General features: G+C 42.6%; 2 protein-coding genes across 3 annotated transcripts; one reads left to right on the forward strand and one right to left on the reverse strand.

Annotated features, from left to right (window-relative positions):
* Positions 1-923: 923 nt before the first annotated feature.
* RAD1 (RAD1 checkpoint DNA exonuclease) lies at positions 924-8148 on the reverse strand. 2 transcript variants are annotated; one of them, XM_037063150.1, is made up of 7 exons: positions 7988-8148; positions 7333-7568; positions 6312-6420; positions 4718-4976; positions 2661-2759; positions 2172-2355; positions 924-1502 (listed from the first exon to the last, which is right to left on the reverse strand). In XM_037063150.1, the coding sequence occupies exons 2-6, from the start codon at positions 7525-7527 to the stop codon at positions 2172-2174; spliced, it is 846 nt and encodes a 281-aa protein (XP_036919045.1). In that variant the 5' UTR covers positions 7528-7568; positions 7988-8148; the 3' UTR covers positions 924-1502. The 2 variants fall into 2 exon arrangements, with proteins under 2 accessions (XP_036919045.1, XP_036919044.1); XM_037063149.1 differs by having other exon boundaries at positions 924-2355.
* A 75-nt stretch (positions 8149-8223) lies between these two features.
* Positions 8224-17237, forward strand: BRIX1 (biogenesis of ribosomes BRX1). The gene is made up of 10 exons (XM_037063148.1): positions 8224-8443; positions 11177-11288; positions 12693-12736; positions 14416-14486; positions 14747-14796; positions 14896-14969; positions 15112-15162; positions 15299-15400; positions 16476-16604; positions 16871-17237. The coding sequence occupies exons 1-10, from the start codon at positions 8285-8287 to the stop codon at positions 17138-17140; spliced, it is 1062 nt and encodes a 353-aa protein (XP_036919043.1). The 5' UTR covers positions 8224-8284; the 3' UTR covers positions 17141-17237.
* Positions 17238-20448: the final 3211 nt, after the last annotated feature.

Raw genomic sequence — 20448 nt, forward strand, 5'->3', positions numbered from 1 at the left:
GGTTCTTTCATCTAGCATTTACTGTCTGCCTATGATATGCTGGGTGCTGTACTGGACATACCAGTGAACAAGTAGCTGCACTATTTTAAATGTAGAAAGTGGTAGTCCTTGAAATGTTGATTAAATACTTCCATAACTATGTTTTACTTTGTTCTGTTCTCCATGTTTATCTAAACAAAAATATTTGGACATTTAGATTTATTCCTTTTTGAACATCCACTACGCTTTAAAAAATGCCAGTCCGGCACCGAGGTTGCCTGGGGGATGTGTGGGGTATCAGGTACTCTCCCTGGGCCCCATCCACAGAACTGCGCCTGCCTGGGAGGACTTACTGCTGTGCTGTGCGCAGCGAGCCTTTCTCTGAAGTGCTTTGCTCCAGTGCTCCCAAACCAACCTCCTGGTATGCTGTTTTACCGCAGGGTGTTCCAAATATAACCTCAGATTGTGGTGACTGTCTCCTAATGGTTCTCAACCATCAATGGTAGGGGCCACTTTTTTGGTGGTGGGGGGGAGGAGTAGTCACAGTGACTGGCCTTAGGAGGTAAGGGGGGCTAGATGAATCCTGCAGTGGAATGAGTGTTTCCCCATAAAACGGTCCCACCCAAAAGGCCAACGGTGCCTTCCCACCTACAGATAGTGAGCGGGTATCACCTGGTACAGAAATGTCTTAAAAGGTTTAAAAAATATATATATTTATTGACTTTAGAGAAAGGAGGGGTAGGGGAAAGAGAAGTGGAAACATCAATGGGGGAGAGAAACATCGATCGGCTGCCTCCCATAAGCGTCCCTCCAGGGAAGGGACCCACATCCCAGGCGTGTTGCTGGACCGAGAATTGAACCGACCTCCTGGTGCACGGGACGTGCTCCGCCCAAGCCACACTGGCCAGGGCCAGAAACTTTATTTTAGGTATATATTTTTCTCCACTAGAAAACAAGCCAGGTCATTTTAGTTATTATATTATTAAACTGTCTACATGCCGCAAAATTCGTTCACGGCAGATTACCCAGGAAATGCAACAATAACTTCGTAACTGGCTTCCTACACCTTCCTTTGGTTGAGAAACTCATAGGGAAACAGGTGTCCACTAAGTACTCACCACACTGAACACTTTTGAGAACAAGAACATCTGTAGCTCTGAAGACTTTTATATCTTGTTCCAGTATTTCTTCAAAATACTTAAAAATAAACCATATAATTATTCAAAATTGTTTAGTGATCCATAAGCTTCAGCAGCTTGTGAAGAAATCACATAGAAAAGCAATCACTTCAGTGCAATCACACACTTTTTTAAGTGCCCTCCAACACAATGGTTCTCAAACTTCAGCACAGACCAGAATTTCTGGGGGCGGGGGGTGGGCTCTTTAAACGACGGACTGCTGACCCACGGGCAGAGTCCCTGACAAGCTTCCAGGTGATGCCGATGGTGCTGGTCTGGGTACAACGCTTGAAGAATCACTGCTTTAAGATACATTCTTTATTGAATCATGTTGTACATTTGAAACTAATACAATGCTTTATGTCAATTATATCTCAATAAAAAGTGCCTCATATTAAAAAAGTGTTTTCCTAATTAAAAAGTAAATAAAAAAGCCCTAAGTGGTGTGGCTCAGTTGGTCGGACATTGTCCTGCAAAATGGAAGGTAGCCGGTTCTATTTTCAATCAGGGCACATCCTTGGATTGTGGGTTCAGTCCCTGGTCAGGGTGCGTACAAGAGGCAACTGAGCGATGTTTCTCTTATATCAGTGTTTCTCTCCCTCCTCTCCAAAAATACATAAATAAAATCTTTCTTAAAGCTATATTTTCCATAATTCAAACTAATAAGCAATACTAATATACCTTTAATTTTTATAACAGTAAATAAATAAAAGATTTCATATATGGCTCCATCAAATTGTAAATTTTCAGACTTTTGAACTGTCCTACTTAAATAGAATAGAATACATATATAATTTATTCATCTTGGCTCATAGTAATCCCTGTGAGTTCAAGACAGAACCACAGGACAGTCTGGAACAGGACCATCTGTGACCACATGACAAAACACAGTGACTGGGGGTACAGGGCCCTGTCTCTTCCGTGCTCCCGCCCTTTGGAAGCCCAATACGAAATCACGGAGAAGGAGCACGTGACCGTCGTGAATGCAATACATGTCACAGGGCACTGCCACACTTAAGACTCGGACTCGGGAAGCTCTTCGTCGGGGCAGCAGTAATACTCCACAAAGCAGATCTGTCCATCCTCGTTCCTGATCATGTACTGCAGCGAGAGGAACCCGCGGTGGTCTGTGCGAATGGACACCTTACAGGACAGGACCAGTGCCTTTGTGGAGGGTTTCAGTAACGAGATCTTGTATCTGCAGGAGAGCAAGTAAGATGCTGTTATTTGGACGCACTTCACGCAGTGCTCACGGCTCCAAGAACAATTAGCCAAGAACCACCAGGTAGCAATATAAGGATAAACTCTCATACTTGTCCAATTTGCTAATATTTTCTCATTAAAAAAAATTTATCCATCGCAGCCCCAAATTCTCAAGTAAACCCAGCATCCCACTATTCATTTTTTAAAAATGCTACACTTTCATCAGCAGATTGAAAGTTTTTATTAAAAATCTGGTATTTAACCTCATCACCAATGGTAAGCTGTGCACTAAGAACTGACCTGTTGACCTGGGTCTGATTACAATGAAATGATTCCATCAAGTCAGAGTCTTTGGGATAGTCAAGGTGGGAGCTTCCTGCGTTCCCGAAAGTAGACAGCCTACAGCAGAAAATGAGGAAGTCATTTACTCATTGCTCCAACAAGAGGAAGCCACATTAGAATCCAAATACATACTTCTGTAAGAATCTCATTTTAGTGAGTGAAACAGGTGTGCAAACAAATGTTGACAACACACTGTAACAGTCACCTTGATACAGACCCCCACAGGGTGCTGTGGGGTGCAAGGGAGGCAGCAAGCAGCAAACGACATTGAGAAATACCTGGCTCAGAGCACCCAGGGGTGTGCCTCAATTTCATTACGCTACTCTGATACTGACCTCTCCTTGTCCTCAAATCGGAACTATGCGACGGGGAGAGTGAGCTGAGGAGTGACAAAGACCCCGACTGGCGGTCCTGCTCCCCACCCTTATTGCCACACCAGGCAACGACGACTTCTATCTCAGGCTGGTTTCCGGTCGTCCTCACTACCACCGTTTGCACAGGGCAAGCACACGGGTGAGTGCTGCCCGAGCCCCACAGAAGGCCCCGGCGCTGGTTTCCCCCCTGGACCCAGCTTTCCTCTCTTCTAATGGAACCTTTTCTCTGGGCCCTCTTGTTCCTGCCCAGCCATGACAACGGTCCCAAAATTTAAATTTCCGGTTTAGACCGATCTCCTGAGCTCTGTATCTATATATCCAGCCACTCCTTGGTGTGACAGGCACCTCAGATTTAACATGTCCAGAAAAAATTCCAACTCTCCACTCCCCATAGCTAGGCATTTCCCATGGTGGGGGTGTAAGGTACCCATGAGCCAGTCAGCCATGCTGCGAGAGACTGTTCAGGTGGGGGGCTCTAAAATACTGCTAAAGTGCCCGGCATTTTAATTCATATCACTATTTGAGAAAGGTTCCAGCTCTGGCTGGTGTGGCTCAGTATTGAGCGCAGGCCTGTGAACCAAAGGATCGCGGTTCAATTCCCAGTCAGGGCACATGCCTGGGTTGCAGGCCAGCTCCCAGCAGGGGACCCACGAGAGGCAACCATACATTGGTATTTCTCTTCTTCCCTTCCCCTCTAAAGATAAATAAATAAAATCTTAAAAAAAAGGTTCCACTAATTTCCATTTTGGTTAATAGTTTAACAGAACTTGAACCAAATTTGTAACTGCCCAATGCCATGGAAAGGGCCTTCAGTTCTTCCAAAGTAGATATTAAAGACACTTTACTCACTAATATTCTGAAATATTTCAGAAGAGAAGCAGTATTTAAATCCTCTCCCTGAATTGATTCTCACCCCAAGGATCTTGCCATTTCATAATGTTGGGTCAAAATAACGGGTGCAGCTTGCGAGCTGCCAATACTGTGTTCCTGCTGAACACTGCCCTCCCACAGGGAGCTTACCCCCACCGAGCCTTCTAAGTATTTGCATGTTGCTTCTCTAAGTGTCTATGTATATTATCTTGGTAGTTAATGTCATGCAATCTTGTTTCTCTATGCTGTCTCACATATTTCCCCTTCGCCTTGATTTTAAGCTGTTCTTTCTCCGAGGGCTAAACAAAGCAGATACACACAGAGGGGACGATCAGTGGACACTCAGTGAATGAACTATGGATGAAAACACCAACTTACTTTTACACCCTGTACTAACTTAAGAGGAAAGACAAGAGGTACCATATAATACAAACACTTTTTCTAAAAGTTTAAGCCAGTGTCCTTCACGCTGTAACTGGGTCTATAACGGTTTAAGTAGTACAATAGTAAAGGACCCCTAGTTTATGAATTAGGAGCCTGAGCTACTCAACTAGAAACCAACACTACCTATGAAGCTATTAACTAGTGAATTAATCTTCCTGGGTCTTAAGTGTCCTGATCAATAAAAGTGTGATAGACGAGTAAAAGCTCTCCAAAGTTCCGAAAATTCTAGGAATGTGAGCAATCCTGAAAGCAGCGCATCCTTAGCAAACGTGTAAGGACAGGGATGGAGGAGACCGTGGTAGCCGCGGGTGCACTGCCTCCAAGCACCTGAAGTAAGGCTTGTCGGGAGACATGGTGATCTGCAGGATCTCGCTAGTCATATCCAACTCGGAAAATGCTTCACGGAGCCCCTCGGACTGCAGAATAATTTTATTAACAACGTTGGTGCTGCAGAAATCGAAATCCAGAGTTTCCTCGGGCTCCTGAGTGTTGATTTTACAGACTGTCACCACTCCTCCTTCTTCCAGAAAGAGCATCAGAGGGTAGCCATAACCTTGGTAACACATGCGCAGCGCCGTTAAATTCCCTGCAATGGAAACACATCATACCTTTGGCCTTAGTTGTATAGCTCTGGGTTGGGCTTATCCTCAAATGATACATAAAACTCCTCAAGAATGCTTTATTCTGCCCAATTTCTAGCACATATGTATGTCTCCCTCTATTCACAAAGGATCACATCTTCTCAGATGACAACTTTATGTAGACAACTCCAAAACTAAATGCAAGAAAACTGGGAAGGAAATGTAACGTAACCTGGAAATCATCTTCCGGCTTGCCAAAACATTTCAAGAAAAAACAACAAAACCCCAAACCCCTTGCTGATTGTATGAACCCACAGCTTCAGGAGGGAGAGGCCACATGGCCCGATACTACGAATCACTGAGCTGCTGCAGCAGCGACCTTCCTGAAGGTCCAGTTAGGGCGGCCCTGGACTCCTTTGATACTGCCCGCACGATCACGGCGGCACACTCACTGGAAGGGTCCTTCCGATCTTTACTATTGGGAGACATTCTTCACTTTCCCCAAATTTTGGGATCAAGTGGGAGATAAAGGGAGAACGGTTAGTGGTGGGCAGGGCGTTAACAGGGCAAACCACCAGACAGAGGGAGGGATTCCACAGGACACTCCTCCCTTCCTGAAGGACACAGAGCCACATTGAGGAAGCGGGGGAGGCGGATGCTATTATGAAAAACCAGCTGCATTAGAAAATGTATAATGAGTAGTAATGGAATTGTCCGTATAACATTAACATGTACTTTCTAGAGAATCATAACTAAAGTTTCCCTAGTTAATCTCATATTCCTTTCCTATGAAATAATAGTATTATTCTGGAAATTCCTTGTAGTTTTATATCTACAGCAACCAAATTCCCAATCTCTAAAACATCCTTAAAAAATTACAATATATACATATTTTATAGGAGAGCACTTAGAAAAATAGACATCATTTAACCAAAAAAAGAAAAGGAAAAAACTTTTTGAATGCAGTAAACTAGGAGTTAGGAGAATGGGTTTCCATTTTTGTCTACCAAGACCTGTAATTATGAACAAGTTAGGAAAAAGAAGCAACGGAAACATATTTTCACACTGTTGAAGATATTCAAGACATGTTCTTTTGGTCAGTTCAAATTTAAAAGCTTTGTAAGTTGAAAAAAAGATGAACGTAAATACTTTTGCAAAAAATGAAAGGACCCACAAGCACCTTTCAATACTGTAAAAAGTCAGAATCCATGATTGTGACCATGGAAAAATGAGTTTGCGACTCATTTTCCAAACAAATGCTTCCATTACTTAATGCTCTATAACATTTCTTATCACTCTGGATAATGTTTTCATGGCATTATAATAATAAAATGGTTCACCTGGCACAGGATTTGATCCAAAAATAGATAAACAGTCTAAAAGGACAGTTAAATTAATTCGAAAAGTAACAGGCTCTTCCTGAACTTTAAACTCTTGAAATATTCCAGCCTGTGGAAAAAAAACATGAGAAAAATAAGTATATTGAAGAATGAGACTTAACACAAAAGGTTCTAGATTTCACTTTTGTGTTAAAAAACCCAACAATATTATACTAACCCCATGAAAGTCATTTCTGATGCTCAATCAACACATCTTAAGCTTTCTGAACCCTCCTCTATTAGAGTAACACTATTCCATAGTTAAGGTGTAACAGGGATTTTGGTCTCACGCAAAGACTTGCGAAGGGCCCTCCACCTAGTATCTCGGATGGGCTATCCACCTGTGATCGTCCCGTCTCCGTTTGGGGCCATCGACACAGGGTGGGTCATTTGGAAAATAGCCCAACAGTGTGGTAACGCATCAGTGGTAGTTTCCAATGTCTTTTAAGGATGGGAACCATGTCTTACTTATCCCCGAGGTCATTCTGTGCACTTAGGTGACAAAAAACATGCTGAATTATATCTGAAATTTGAACCATATAGGTATAGCTTTGTAGAAACAAAGAGAGTATATTATAGCCAATACAAGGAAAAAAGTTTTTTAAGAAGGGCAGTAATGGTAAAGAGCATACAGCCTGGAAACAAATGTTCTGGGTTCTCACTGACTGTTCACCAACCCCTTCATCTGTGCCTCAGTTTCCACATCTGTAAAATGGGAGTAGTAACACAAACTACCTCCTGGCATTACTGTGAGAGTTATATGAGTTAAGCACATAAAACACAAGAGTATTTGGACTCTTAATAACTTAGACCTTATTATTCTTAACCATTATCTGTGTAAGACAATATGGGAAAAGAATATCACCAGGTCAGAAAAAACAAAATGACCTATTGTTCCCTAAGTCGAAGACCTTCGGAACTGCTCCCCCCCCACCGGTGAGGAGTATCCTCCATCCGCGGCCTACGGGCGTCCCTTACATACCTGGATAAAGGCGTTCGCTTGCACACACTTGGCGTTTTCCACTGTCACCTTGATTCCATTTTTGGTGGCGAAACACGTGGCATGCTCCCGGAAATGAATGGCCTTCAGGACAGTGGAGAGGTTCCTAACATTGTCGAGGCTGGCCACCAAGCCGCAGTCACTCTGCTCGGGCGCCCGCTGGGGCACGAGCGGCATGGTGCCCGCGCGTCCGGCCTGTTCCCGCGGGCTCCGGGCACCTGGGCGGATGCACACTGAGACCCCGCCACGGCCGGCAGGGTCGCGCCGCGACCGCGCTGGGGGGATATGTGGGGCCCGGGCGTGGAACTTGGCGGACCGGCGACGGAGCCCCACCTCTGCCACTTAACTATAACTTCAGGGAGAAAATAACTGTTTCCTCGTCTTTAGTACAACGACAGTCATACAGGACAAGTTGTGGACCAAGCTCACAGGTAACCAATGAGGTAGCTCTCCTTGCTGGTTTCGCCCGGCAAACCGGGCCCAAGTCGGAGCTGACCGCGCCCCCACCCCGCCTCTCTAAGAACAGGGGGGCGGGCGCCGAGTCTTCAGAAAAGCCACCTCGAGTCCCAGACCACCAGCCTGCCCTGGGGCGGCATCTGTTTACTGGTCCCGGGAGCTCAGGGCGCGGAAACCCTACCTTTGCCGGTGGGACCTGGACGCCGAGGAACCCTTCCCGGCCTGGTCAATGGGGAAGCGAGCAACAGCTCTCCAGGAAACGGGGACGAAGAGGAGCAGCTCCCGCCACTCGTTTCGGATCGATGGCCCACCTCGGCCACCGTCACCACAGAGCTAGCCGAGGCCTAGAGAGGCAAGCGTGCGGCGCCACCGAGACCGGAAGAAGGCACCCTACAGCCGGAGGAAGACCACAGAGACCGGAAAAGGGAGCGAGCGGCAGCGCCGGAAGGGAGGCCGTCGGCGATAGCGACCCGACAAGATGGCGGCCACCAAGAGGAAACGGCGTGGAGACCTAGCGGTTCCAACGAAGAGGCCGAAGAAGAACGAAAAAGGTGCTAGGCCGCCAGCTAAGCAGCGCGAGAAGGCAGAGGACGCAGAGGAAGAGGACAGAGACCGCATCCCAGGCCCGGTTTGCAAGGTAGAGGGGGCTCCTCCCTGGTTTCACCTGCGGCTGCTGCTTCGTGCGCCTTTCTTGGGATTGCCTGTCTAATCACGGCTCCGTGCATTGCCGAGTTGCTCCGGCGGTAGGGAGGCCGCTCTTCAGCTCTCGGCCGGACTGGCCACTGCTTTTACGTCTAATCCTCGTGCATGTGGCTGCGCTCTAGGAGGCGGCCTCCTGGGCGACTGCGCGGACTTCGGAGCCCTTACCTGGCTCACGGGAAATCGCCTTGCGGAGTGCGCAGTTCTAGTGTTCGGTTTTCCAGTTACCCCCACACCACCCCCTTAAAGGTCCTTTCAGCTGTTGAATGCCCCCCTTAACAGGGGCTAGTTCCCGCGTTCCGTCACAGTCCACTACTGCCAGTCGGGGATTCTGAAGCTTGGTATGCGGTCCGTTAAAAAGATACTGTGATTGGAACTGTGGCTTTGACTTGTTTGATTTTTAACTCAACAAGGGATAACGGAAGCTAGAGTAGATGGTATGAGTTTTACTTGTGTTCACCAAACTTACAGTGGGCATTCTACGAAGTTAGGTTTCCCCTGCTTTGGGATTGCAAAACTAGGACGTGACCTCTTCCTCCTGAGTGTTGGAGTTAGAAGGAAACTAAGGATTCGTGTAAGTTGATAGCCTTTATTCAAAAAAAGGTAAACACGAGTCCTTAGACCTAATTTTTGTTCCACCGAGAGCTTCCTAAGCCAAATGGAAATCTGGGGAGACGTCGTGCAGCGTGTTTGAGTTAGTGATTGCTGCGTCCGCCAGCTTAATGTGATACTCGAGCACGCAGTCAGCGATAAGTGCATGTCCCGGAGTGATGTGCTGGCAAACACCAGGAAGGGAGTAGCTCTGAAGAGTGGAGGATGAGTGTGAATTCTAGTCTTGCTATTAATTAACAGTGAGATTCCGAGCTCTTTTCTCGTCTGCATGGTAAGAGGAAGGAAATACGGACTTTTGGTGAAGAATCTAGTAGATTTTCAGTAAATGTTAGTGCTCTCACTCTTGCCTTAAGGGCCTAGAAAGAACTATAGTATCAGTGATCTGACTCATGATATGAAAAATTCTACTGAGGTGCAGAAGGTAGAGATTACTTTAACCCGAGGATAATAGGGTAAGGGATCGTGAAGGAATCATTTAGCCTTATACTGGACCTCGGAGGAAGGGCAGAATTTCAAAACTCAAAAATGAGAGGGGTATTTGCAAACCCGCCCTTCACCCCGTTCTTCACCCCGCGAGCGAGGCCTGCCTGGTTGGCCTTCAGGAAGACACCAGCCTGTGTGCTGTCCATGCCACAGGTGTAGCAGTTACGCCAAAAGACACCCGGCCAGTGCGCCACATACGTGGAGAAAGTGCCTAAGGATCCACTATGTGGACAACATCCTTAAAAAAATAAAATTCTCTTCTTCCACGTCTTGTTATTGGTAGTTCTGAATGTTATTCTTTTTCCATGGGGTCGAAAGGTACCTAAGGATATGATTGCAAGTGGAAAATGAGGGACAGAAATCAGGTATTGGCCATTTTTTCTATTTTCACTTGTGAGTTTTTTACTATATATGCAGGGATATAAAGAATTATGAACAAGCTTAGCAGTTTAACTTTATAACAATATAAATAAATGTTAAATTTTTCTGGACAGTGCCAGCATTTGGATTTTTTTAAGCAAGTGAATTTCTTATTGATGATACCTAAATGGTGCGTGTAGCATTTTTATCATGCAGTAGATTCCATGCATTCATTGTACTTTCCTGAGTTGTCCTACATACAAGTATGTTTTTCATGTTGTCTGCCTTCTGTGCTGTTCCTGTGAGTTTGCTATCAAAATGCATTAAACTGTAAAAGAAACGAGAGGGAACAATACTAGAGAGAAGGGGAAACTGATGAGGTGTTGAAGTTTGGGAAATTCTGAAAATTTAAAAAATAGAGTCAGATTGGCTGAAGTGTGCAGTTGAGTCGGGACAATATGAGGTGGAAATATGTATTTTAGCATTCAGTATTAAAGCTGCATCATTTTGGACTTTGTTTTTCTGTTTCGAAAAACTTGGGAGGTAGGATGTGATTGGAGCTGCAGTTTAAGGTTGAGCTGGTGCTACTTACCGTATCTCCTGGAGGAGCTCCTGGCTGAGAAGGCTGGCCAGGCTGGCCAGGAGATTTGCAGTTGATGCGAGGTTATATGGATCTGAAGGAGGGCAGTGGGAATAGGAAAGGATTAAAAGTTGTAGAGAAGAGAAATTGACAGCATTTAGTCATGGTTATGTGAGAGAATAGGGCAAATGGAAGAGTCAAGGCCTAGAGGACTGAAATGGTGGTGATATCATCATAAAAATAAATAACAAGGATGTTTCCCAGATTGAAAGTTTAGTATTCTAGAGAATTTGAGATTAGTGGGACCGGAGAGCGTTCTTTACCTTTTTGTAGAGCTGACAGTTGAAGCTATGGGAGTGATTATGAGAATTCTGGAGAGAGCAGAACTAAAAAGCTAAGACGGGACCTTAGAGTCAGGAGGGGGAATTAGAGAGATTGAAGGAAAAAGAAACAAAGAGGGAAGGAAGCCACAGAGGGGGTTTCTGGTGGCAGTCGGGGTCATTGAACTCTGCTGAGTTAAAGGTTTAGGTGAGGCTGGCGGGGCTTGCTACTTGGAAGCTTTATCTTCAAACAAATAAACAAGGCAGGTTCACTTTGCAGTTTAAAATCTTTTATTAACATTTTATTTTTTTTTAGGGCAGGTGGAAAAATAAGGAACGGATTCTCATCTTTTCTTCCAGAGGAATAAATTTCCGAACAAGACATTTAATGCAAGACTTAAGAATGCTGATGCCTCATTCCAAAGCAGGTGCCTTTGTGTCCCTCCTGTAACACTTACGTTTATAAACTTGCCTAGTTGTGTATTTCCGCTTCAAGTCATAGTGCAGTTTCCAGTCTCGTGGGGTAAAGAACCACGACTCTTCCTCAGAAGTGCATTTTTTTGGTGCTAAGATTTTTCCTGTTAACACTTTGTCAGAAGTGGTTTGCAAAATTTATTAAGCATTCTCTTCCTTAAACAGATGTTGTAATTACTGAAACATTCTTGAAGGTCCAGAAATGCCTTCATTGTACGCTCTCAGAGGTCATGGCTTGTCTTTTCAGTGATTCAGGACTGCCCTGTATTGCTTTCTGCATTAAAAACAGAAACAAAAACTGATCTAATCTGAAAATTAATGGCCCTGGAGTAGGGGTTCAGGCTTCTCAGTTGGGGCTCAGCCTCCTAAATGCCAGGCGAAGTGAGGCGAAGGACGGCTAGCGCCAAGTGTGCAGCGGGGGCTGCGCCCTAGTGCAGCCATCCCCGTGTAGGGAGCCATCCCTGTGCAGGGAGCCGTCCCTGTGCAGGGAGCCGTCCCTGTGCAGGGAGCCGTCCCTGTGCAGGGAGCCGTCCCTGTGCAGGGAGTCATCTGTGTGCAGGGAGCTGTCCCCGTGCAGGGANACTGATCTAATCTGAAAATTAATGGCCCTGGAGTAGGGGTTCAGGCTTCTCAGTTGGGGCTCAGCCTCCTAAATGCCAGGCGAAGTGAGGCGAAGGACGGCTAGCGCCAAGTGTGCAGCGGGGGCTGCGCCCTAGTGCAGCCATCCCCGTGCAGGGAGCCGTCCCTGTGCAGGGAGTCATCTGTGTGCAGGGAGCTGTCCCCGTGCAGGGAGCCTGCCTGTGCGAGGAGCCGAGTTTGGTTTTCCCTCTAGGCACTGAGGTCATTTTCAGATCAGTGTTCTGCAGACCCGGCCTGCTGTCTACCTCGGATCTCTGAAACTAATATGAGGAGTTTTAATTTGTGTCGGTGTTGTTTTTTCCTTTGCTAATCAAAAACGAAGTTTTCGAGTTTCCTTTGGCAACTGTGACTCACATATTTTCATCACTACAAAGTTTGGTTTAAGTGAGCATTTCGTAAACTGGAGTCCTAGAACATGGTATTTGCTTGTGAGGATTTTTGTACTTTCGAAAGGGATGCATCAAATGCATCAATTCTGAGGAAGCACTGCTTAGATTGTTAATTATAATTCTTCAAGGTTATTTTTAACTACTCACTTTACATTTAAAGAGAATCAGGGTTTTTAAAAATGTCATGTGTTTTCAGATCTAATCATTTTGACTATTAAAATCTCATTTAAACTGAAGATTTTAAAAATACTTAGAAACCTTGTGTGATTTGATTGAAGGTGCTTGGAAATCTTTTGTTTACTTGCTTTTTCTTTTTCTTTCTTTTTATAGATACTAAAATGGACCGTAAAGATAAGTTATTTGTAATTAATGAGGTAATTTTAGAAAGTAAAGTAAAATATTCTGGGAACAGTATTTAGGAACAAAATATCATGGAACACTAAAGATATTTCCTTTAAAAAGTCAATTATCCAATGACTTAACTTTTTTTAATAAAAGATTTTATTAAATCTTCACTAACCTACCTTCTGAATTTCAGTAACACTCACTGCACTGTAGTTTGGTGCTTCAGTGTATGTGGTTTCTTGATCATTCTTATGTTTATCTTGTTTCAACAAGCATATTGATATTTCCTGAGGACAAGAACTGAGTCTCAAATCTTCACATTACGTGTAACACGAATGTATACTACTAAATGCATACTTGGGTACACAAAAAAATGATCAATTAACAGGTGTAAAGTAAAAAAATTCATTAAAAATATATTTAATCCTCACCTAGGGATGTGCTTCTTGATTTTAGAGAGGGGAAGGAAGGGAAAGAGAAGAGAGGGAGAGAAACATAAATTAGTTGCCCCTTGTATGTGCGCTGACCAGGGACCAAATCTGCAACCCAGGCACGTGCCCTGATGGGGATCAAACTGGCGACCTTTTGGTTTAGTCATTAAATATTTAAAATTTCACATTTTGCCAGTGTTAAGTGATGCATGTGGTAGTACTTGCTTTTAAGGTATTACAAAGCCGTAATGAGGTTAAAATTTTCAGTGTTGAAGACACTAACCTTACATTTTAAAGCAGATTTTTAAAAACAGAAGAATTTTTGAAAGATAATTTTTTTTTAGCTGTTAGACTTTTATTCACTTAGCACAAAATTTTGAGCCTCTGCTGTATCATGGCGCTGCCCTGTGCTGTGGAAACAGTGTGTTGCAGGACAGTGCCCGTATCGTGGAGCGCACGTTCTCATGGGGAGGCAGCCCGCCAGCGAAGCAGGGCACCACGACTGAGCTTGCAGTGGGGAACAACGCAGTGTGGCTATGCTTACTCTAAGACCAGCAAGAAAAAAAACCATTGTACCTATGAATTTTTTAAGTTGTTAGGTTAAGAGTTTAGAGTTTCTGAATACTGTGTCAGATGGTTATGAATACTGCAATAGTACACACTTTATTTCTATATTGCTTTTGTATATTTTTGAGGGAGACTTGTAAACCTTCAAGGTGTTGAAGTTCAATTTAAAATAGGTTTTGTATGCTTGCTTTTCACCAATCCCTTAATGATTTCACAGAACTAAAGCACAGAAATGAGAGTGTAAATGAGGAAAATAAGCCTTAAATTTCGTGGTCTTAAAATTAAAAAAACAAAATAGTTAAAAATGAGAATAACCCTTGTAAAGGATGTGTTTGATTCTCTAGGGACTGTGTTTTCCTAAGATTAGTGAGGCTGTTGACAGTGTGCTTTATCCCTGGGCCATCTGTGTCCATTCTTTGTAGTTGGTGTAGAGGGCTGGTCAGAGGAGGCCCCCAGTAGTCGGAAGTGATGCCGGTGTGCTTTAAAATGCTGGGCCCGAGAGAGCGGGCAGAGAGCCCAGTCTGCCTGGGTCAGAACACCTCCAGGAACGTGAGAGTTTTCTTTCTGTGCCCAGATACAGTTACCCAGATTGAGACCTTTGTAGCTCATTGATCTACCTTAATACTTTGGGAAAAATATAGGTACTACTTTCACTGAGTTGCTTTGAATCTCATTACCTACTTCATTTTTCTATACTTTGCCCCATTTAGGTTTGTGAAATGAAAAACTGCAATAAATGTATCTATTTTGAAGCCAAGAAGAAACAAGATCTCTATATGTGGTAAGAGAATGTTAAGATTTGGGTGGAACTTCTTTTAAGTGGGTTTATTCTTTGTACCTCTTGCAGATTCCTTCTAGCCTCTTTTGGGGGTAAAAAGGGAGGGCCCAGGGATGAAGTAAACTCCACGAAGTTGAAGCCTCTAAGGAAAAATACATGAGTGTTGTGAACACGTTACAGTGTGATTTTTAACTATCAAGAGGAAGTAAACACTACATTCTAAATTCTGATCTATAGAAAAGGCTTCCTTTGTATTTTTTTAGGCTTTCAAATTCACCTCATGGACCATCTGCTAAATTTCTAGTTCAAAATAGTAAGTTGACTCGATTTAAAATTTTATGAGAAAATTGAAAAACTTTTGGGATAATTGTGCTAAAATTATAACTGTTTTTTTGTTGTCCAATTTTTCTAGTTCATACCCTAGCTGAACTCAAGATGACGGGAAACTGTTTGAAAGGTTCTCGGCCCCTTCTGTCTTTTGACCCTGTAAGTTTTTCCTCTGGTGCATGAAGTGTAACTTTCTCTGCGTGGTGGTCTTCATGGATGTAGTTGGATGCTTCAGTTTAGTTAACATAAAAAACAAAGCACTTTGCTGTTGTCAAATGATATGTTCACTTTATTTTTATAGGCTTTTGATGAATTACCCCATTATGCTTTGTTAAAAGAACTGTTAATTCAGGTAAATATCTTAAAGTATTTCTGGTAATATATTATAAATGGTATCTTCCTTTGGACTTTTTCTGAACTCAGTAATCTAAAATTAAAACCCGTTGGATTGTAGAATAGGAGCTAATGCATCTTTTCTTTTTAACCAGATCTTCAGCACACCGCGGTATCATCCCAAGAGCCAGCCATTTGTGGACCATGTATTTACTTTCACTGTTTTGGATAACAGGATATGGTTTCGGAACTTTCAGGTTAGCTTTAATTAATCTTTAGTTATGCTTTGAACTGATTTAGGACAAGCAGTGCCACTATATGTTTAGTTTTTTTAAAAAAAGAAATGGTGTGAAGAGTCAGGAAGTAGTTGAGTTCCGAATGTGTGCTAGGTGCTGTAAAGTGTATAGAATAATGCACGTTTCTCTCATGAGGTTCCAACCTGGGGCAGGGGTGGGTGGTAAGACTCAAAACCATCGCCTCTGTCGAGGGCATTTAGTGAGAACGGAGAGATGAGTCACGCTGTGACTCAGTCAGAAGGGGAGATGATTATGGAAATCTTGAAGAAGGAATTTGGCGGGGTAATAATAACAAATCTGCAGAGAGGGGAGAGGTGGAAGAGAACATCAAGACAACATTGCAGACAGCATCTGCAGCAAACTGGGCTCTTCGTGTGCTGTTATATTGGATACCTTGCAAAGTGAGCTAAGCATATTTCCTTCTTAACCTCTGAGGGCCGGCATATCGGAATGAACATACAGTGTTAGTGTTCGAAGTTCAGAAGTTGCCTCAGCGGGTAGCCATTCAAAAGTAAAATTGACTGTGTACTGTACCTTTATATACCTTTAAGTTTATTTGAATTATGTTTATAAAAACAACTCATGGGTTGATTTAAATTTCTAAAGGGTTCCCTATAGTTGTGCTTCATTTTGTTATAGTAGTTGCACTTCTGGAAATTATTTTAACCGCAGATTTTCAAGAATCCATGCATTATACGAATTATATAATTTGTATACCAATTGAGAAGCAAGATATGAATTGTAACAAATACAAGCTACTCAATTTTAAAAGGACACGTTGAAAAACCTTGATATTTCCTCTGACAACTGCATGTAACTAATCCATTTCAGGAAATACTGATGATTTGGTACCTTTCACCTCCGTCTTAATTTTATTTTCAGTTTTTTGGGGGGCACATTTGGAATGAGGTTATAGCCATTATACCTTAATTTTATTTTCAGTTTTTTGGGGGGCACATTTGGAATGAGGTTATAGCCATTATACCTTTTAGGTAGTATATCCAAACCAAAATGAAATGTTTCTTTTTTATTAAAGATCATAGAAGAAGATGCTGCTCTTGTAGAAATAGGACCTCGTTTTGTCTTAAATCTCATAAAGATTTTCCAGGGAAGTTTTGGAGGACCGACTTTGTATGAAAACCCTCACTACCAGTCACCAAACGCGGTAAGCTGGTTCTGTGCGTTAGTGTTGTGCCATGTCCCAGAAGTCTTCTGGGCGAAAAGAACTCTGTCAAGTAGTTACTGTTCCGTTATCTGTGAAACTGATAACGGAACAGTAACTACTGTTTTGCAGCATACAGACGAGCAAATTACTTTTTTTTCTAATGGTTTGGGATTAAGAAAAATAGGGTTCATAAGTTAATGTACTTGCCATGTGTTAAATGTCTGTCTGTATTTCAGAAGCATCAATTTTTTTTGTTTTGTTTCTAGCATCGGCGTATTGTACGATCCATGACAGCTGCAAAATACAAAGAGAAACAGCAAGTGAAAGAGGTGCAGAAACTGAGAAAGAGAGAACCAAAGACGGTTCTTCCGCATGACCCCACTGCGGATGTCTTCATCACGCCTGCTGAGGAAAAGCCGATAGAGATACAGTGGGTAAAACCGGAGCCCAAAGTCGATTTGAGTGCACGAAAGAAAAGGGTTTATAAAAGGCAAAGAAAAATGAAACAGAAGATGAACAGTAGGAATGCAAAATGAATTACTGGATAACTCAATTTTTCAGTTATTTTATATTTATTTTGTATGCAGTGTGTAAATAGTTTCATTATTCAGGACACATCTAATTAGCGTGGCATTTAAAAGAAAAAAATGAAAATCTTGTGGCTTCAGTGCTTTTTTCCTAAATAAAATATCACCAAAACTCACCAATTTCTCTCATTTCAAAGTTGATTTGGTATTCCTTTTAGTAATAAACTTAAGGTATGGTCCTGCTCTCTTGGATGACCTTCTGGTTTAGCAAAGCTGAAGTTTAAACAGACTCACTAGGTCATTTCTTGTAAAACAGAGCATCTCCAGGCACTTGGAGGGCATAGACTCGGGCGTAAAGTGGGGGTTGACTTGAAGGAAGAGGAGCATCTCACTGAAGTTAGAGTCCTTGACTCACAAATGAATGAGGTCGCAGAAAAGCCAACCTCTGATCCAATTTTCTCACCTCCCAAAAGTAAAATAAAAATTCTTAAGTTTTGAGAATCAAATGAGTTAATAAACTGTCAAAAGCATTTTATTTTAGAAGCAGTGGGTATAAATTACTAAATTGATAGTAAAACAGAAAAATGGGGTATTTGTTATAGGGTCCTAGAACATTGGAATTTCTCCCCTTGTAAAAGTTACTTGACGTAAAGAGAGCCCTGGGTTTACCACCTTAGAAGGAGATGAGTAAGTGGCAGGGAAGGAGATTCTGGGTGCCAGTGGCCACGAGCAGTTAAGTGGCTGCTGAGGAGACGGACAGATTATGTGCGTGTATGTATATAACTCTACATTAAACTAAAAAAATTGGGTCGTGCATGTGGTGTTCTGTCATCCACTTAGTTTTACACATTTCCCATGTCTGTTCTGTAATACGGTTAGTTATTGCACAGTATTCTACTCCATATTGTAGCTGTATAATCAGTGTTTTGTTGGATATTAAGTAGTTATACCTTCTTTTTCTTATATAAGTGCTTGCAGCAAACATTTTTATACATAAATTATTTTGTCCAACTCTTGGGATTTCCTCTAAGTGGAATTCAGGTCAGAGGTTGTGAATACTAAAACATTTTGGTTGCTCCCCTAAACAATGTACCTCATCAGGGGTTAGAGCTTTCATTTCTTTGTACCCTTGCCAATAATGAAATATCAATTGGATAGGTTAAAAAGTATAATTTGTTTTTGGTTGGGGATTGGTTTTCTTTTGTGGCTCATCTTGTTTTGGGGTAGTGGTGAGTTTTTACTAGTTTGTAAGAGCTCTTACATAGTAAGGTTCTAGACATCTTCACTAGTTCACTTGCATTTTAATTTTGCTTTTATTTTAAATGTAGGCAGGATGAACAATATTTCATTATATCTTATTTTCCCTTAACTTTTTGCTAAGAAAGTACATAATTGGTCTATCTTGAAATAGTCTGAATGAGGCTGCTTGAAATCTAAAGATGCAGGTAGTTCAGGTCAGGTTCTGATACACTTCTGTGTGGCCAAGTCTGTTCGCAGGGAAAAAACCATTATTTTAGGCCATTAAATCTGGCCTTGGATGAAAATAAGATAACTGCATTCAGGATGTTAATTAATTGTAGGTTATAAACAACCTGAATCAACAAATTGTGAGTTTGAAGACAGTATTTTTTACTTAATCCATTTTGTTGTGTGTGTATTAGAGTTTTCATGGAATTTCCAAGTTAACAACTTTGATAGTCAGTTCCCACATATATATTCCTCTTCCAAATTACTTCCCTTTCACTTATATAAATATCTCATTTGAATTGAAATTCCTCATATCTTAAGTCCGTGTTCATTTAGAAGCTAATGTGTTTGATAATGATGTTCCTTTGGACTGAAATTTATACCTAGGGTAATTGTTAAATTTCCTATGCAATGTTATAGGCAAAAATAGGTCTCTCCCTCAGGAGAAAAAAGGCAAGAGACTCAGGTTATAAGCAAAACCAGATGTAGTTAAAGGAAAAAGAATATATGTCACTCTTCTCCCCCCCGCATTCCATTCTCAGATGAGGGAATGTTTACATTTCTCCCCTGCATTCAAATTTCTCAGTTCCTGTGTGTCACCACTTTTTCAAAAGAGGCTGTATAGTATCTTCCTCTGGAAAACAGGCAAATGTATGAGTTCCAAGTACAGATTTGGGTGGACCATGGTATATGGAGAAACCGGAGGTGTACAGTTGGTTGGTTTTGATTGTTCAGGGCGCAGGATATTCGGGACAAAGGGACACTTCCTAAACTTTGGGTTCCCCAACGCTGTACAACTGACCTCTCTCTGAGCACACACAGTCGACAAATGGAACTGCCTAGCACAGTGTGTAAACATTACGCACTCCAGTGAAACGTATTGGTGAGTCAGTGCATTTTAATGACAGGATGCTATTTAAACACCTTGTCAAATTATATGGGCCAGCCCTGGCTGGTGTAGCTCAGTGGATTGAGCGTGGGCCTGCGAACCACACGATCAAGGTCCGATTCCCAGTCAGGGCACATGCCTGGGTTGCAGGCCAGTTCCCAGCAGGGGATTCACAAGAGGCAACCATACATTGATGNACTTCCTAAACTTTGGGTTCCCCAACGCTGTACAACTGACCTCTCTCTGAGCACACACAGTCGACAAATGGAACTGCCTAGCACAGTGTGTAAACATTACGCACTCCAGTGAAACGTATTGGTCAGTCAGTGCATTTTAATGACAGGATGCTATTTAAACACCTTGTCAAATTATATGGGCCAGCCCTGGCTGGTGTAGCTCAGTGGATTGAGCGTGGGCCTTCGAACCACAGGATCAAGGTCCGATTCCCAGTCAGGGCACATGCCTGGGTTGCAGGCCAGTTCCCAGCAGGGGATTCACAAGAGGCAACCATACATTGATGTTTCTCTCCTCTCCTTCCCTTCCTCTCTAAAGATAAACAAATAAAATCTTTAAAAAAAATTATATGCAACAGTTGTCAGATCTTCCATCATGTAACAGTCTATCTGGGAGATCAAGGAAAATCTATAGTTAAATACTATGCCTTAACTGAATTCTTCACCTAAGCAAACTTGGAAGTGTAGGGTGAGAGCCCCTTCCCTCCCCCTCCTCTTCCCTGCACACGCCTTACCTTTGCTTTGCCTTTGTCCTGGGCTCCGAGGGCCCTTCTGCCTCTCTAATTTGTTTCCTGAGCCTGCACGGCCCAGCTGGCTCCCTTTACTACCTCTGTAACTTTTAAATAGGCATTCTCTTATGATCTGAAAAAAAAAAATGGATGGATGGGTCAGCACAATTTCATCCATTAAACATTTAGTATGTTACATTAAAGTGTTGATATTTCTCT

This window comes from Sturnira hondurensis, unplaced genomic scaffold, assembly GCF_014824575.4.
Source record: "Sturnira hondurensis isolate 20B ecotype Veracruz unplaced genomic scaffold, ASM1482457v3 Scaffold0014384, whole genome shotgun sequence".
In the NCBI taxonomy this organism is placed as follows: Eukaryota; Metazoa; Chordata; class Mammalia; order Chiroptera; family Phyllostomidae; genus Sturnira; species Sturnira hondurensis.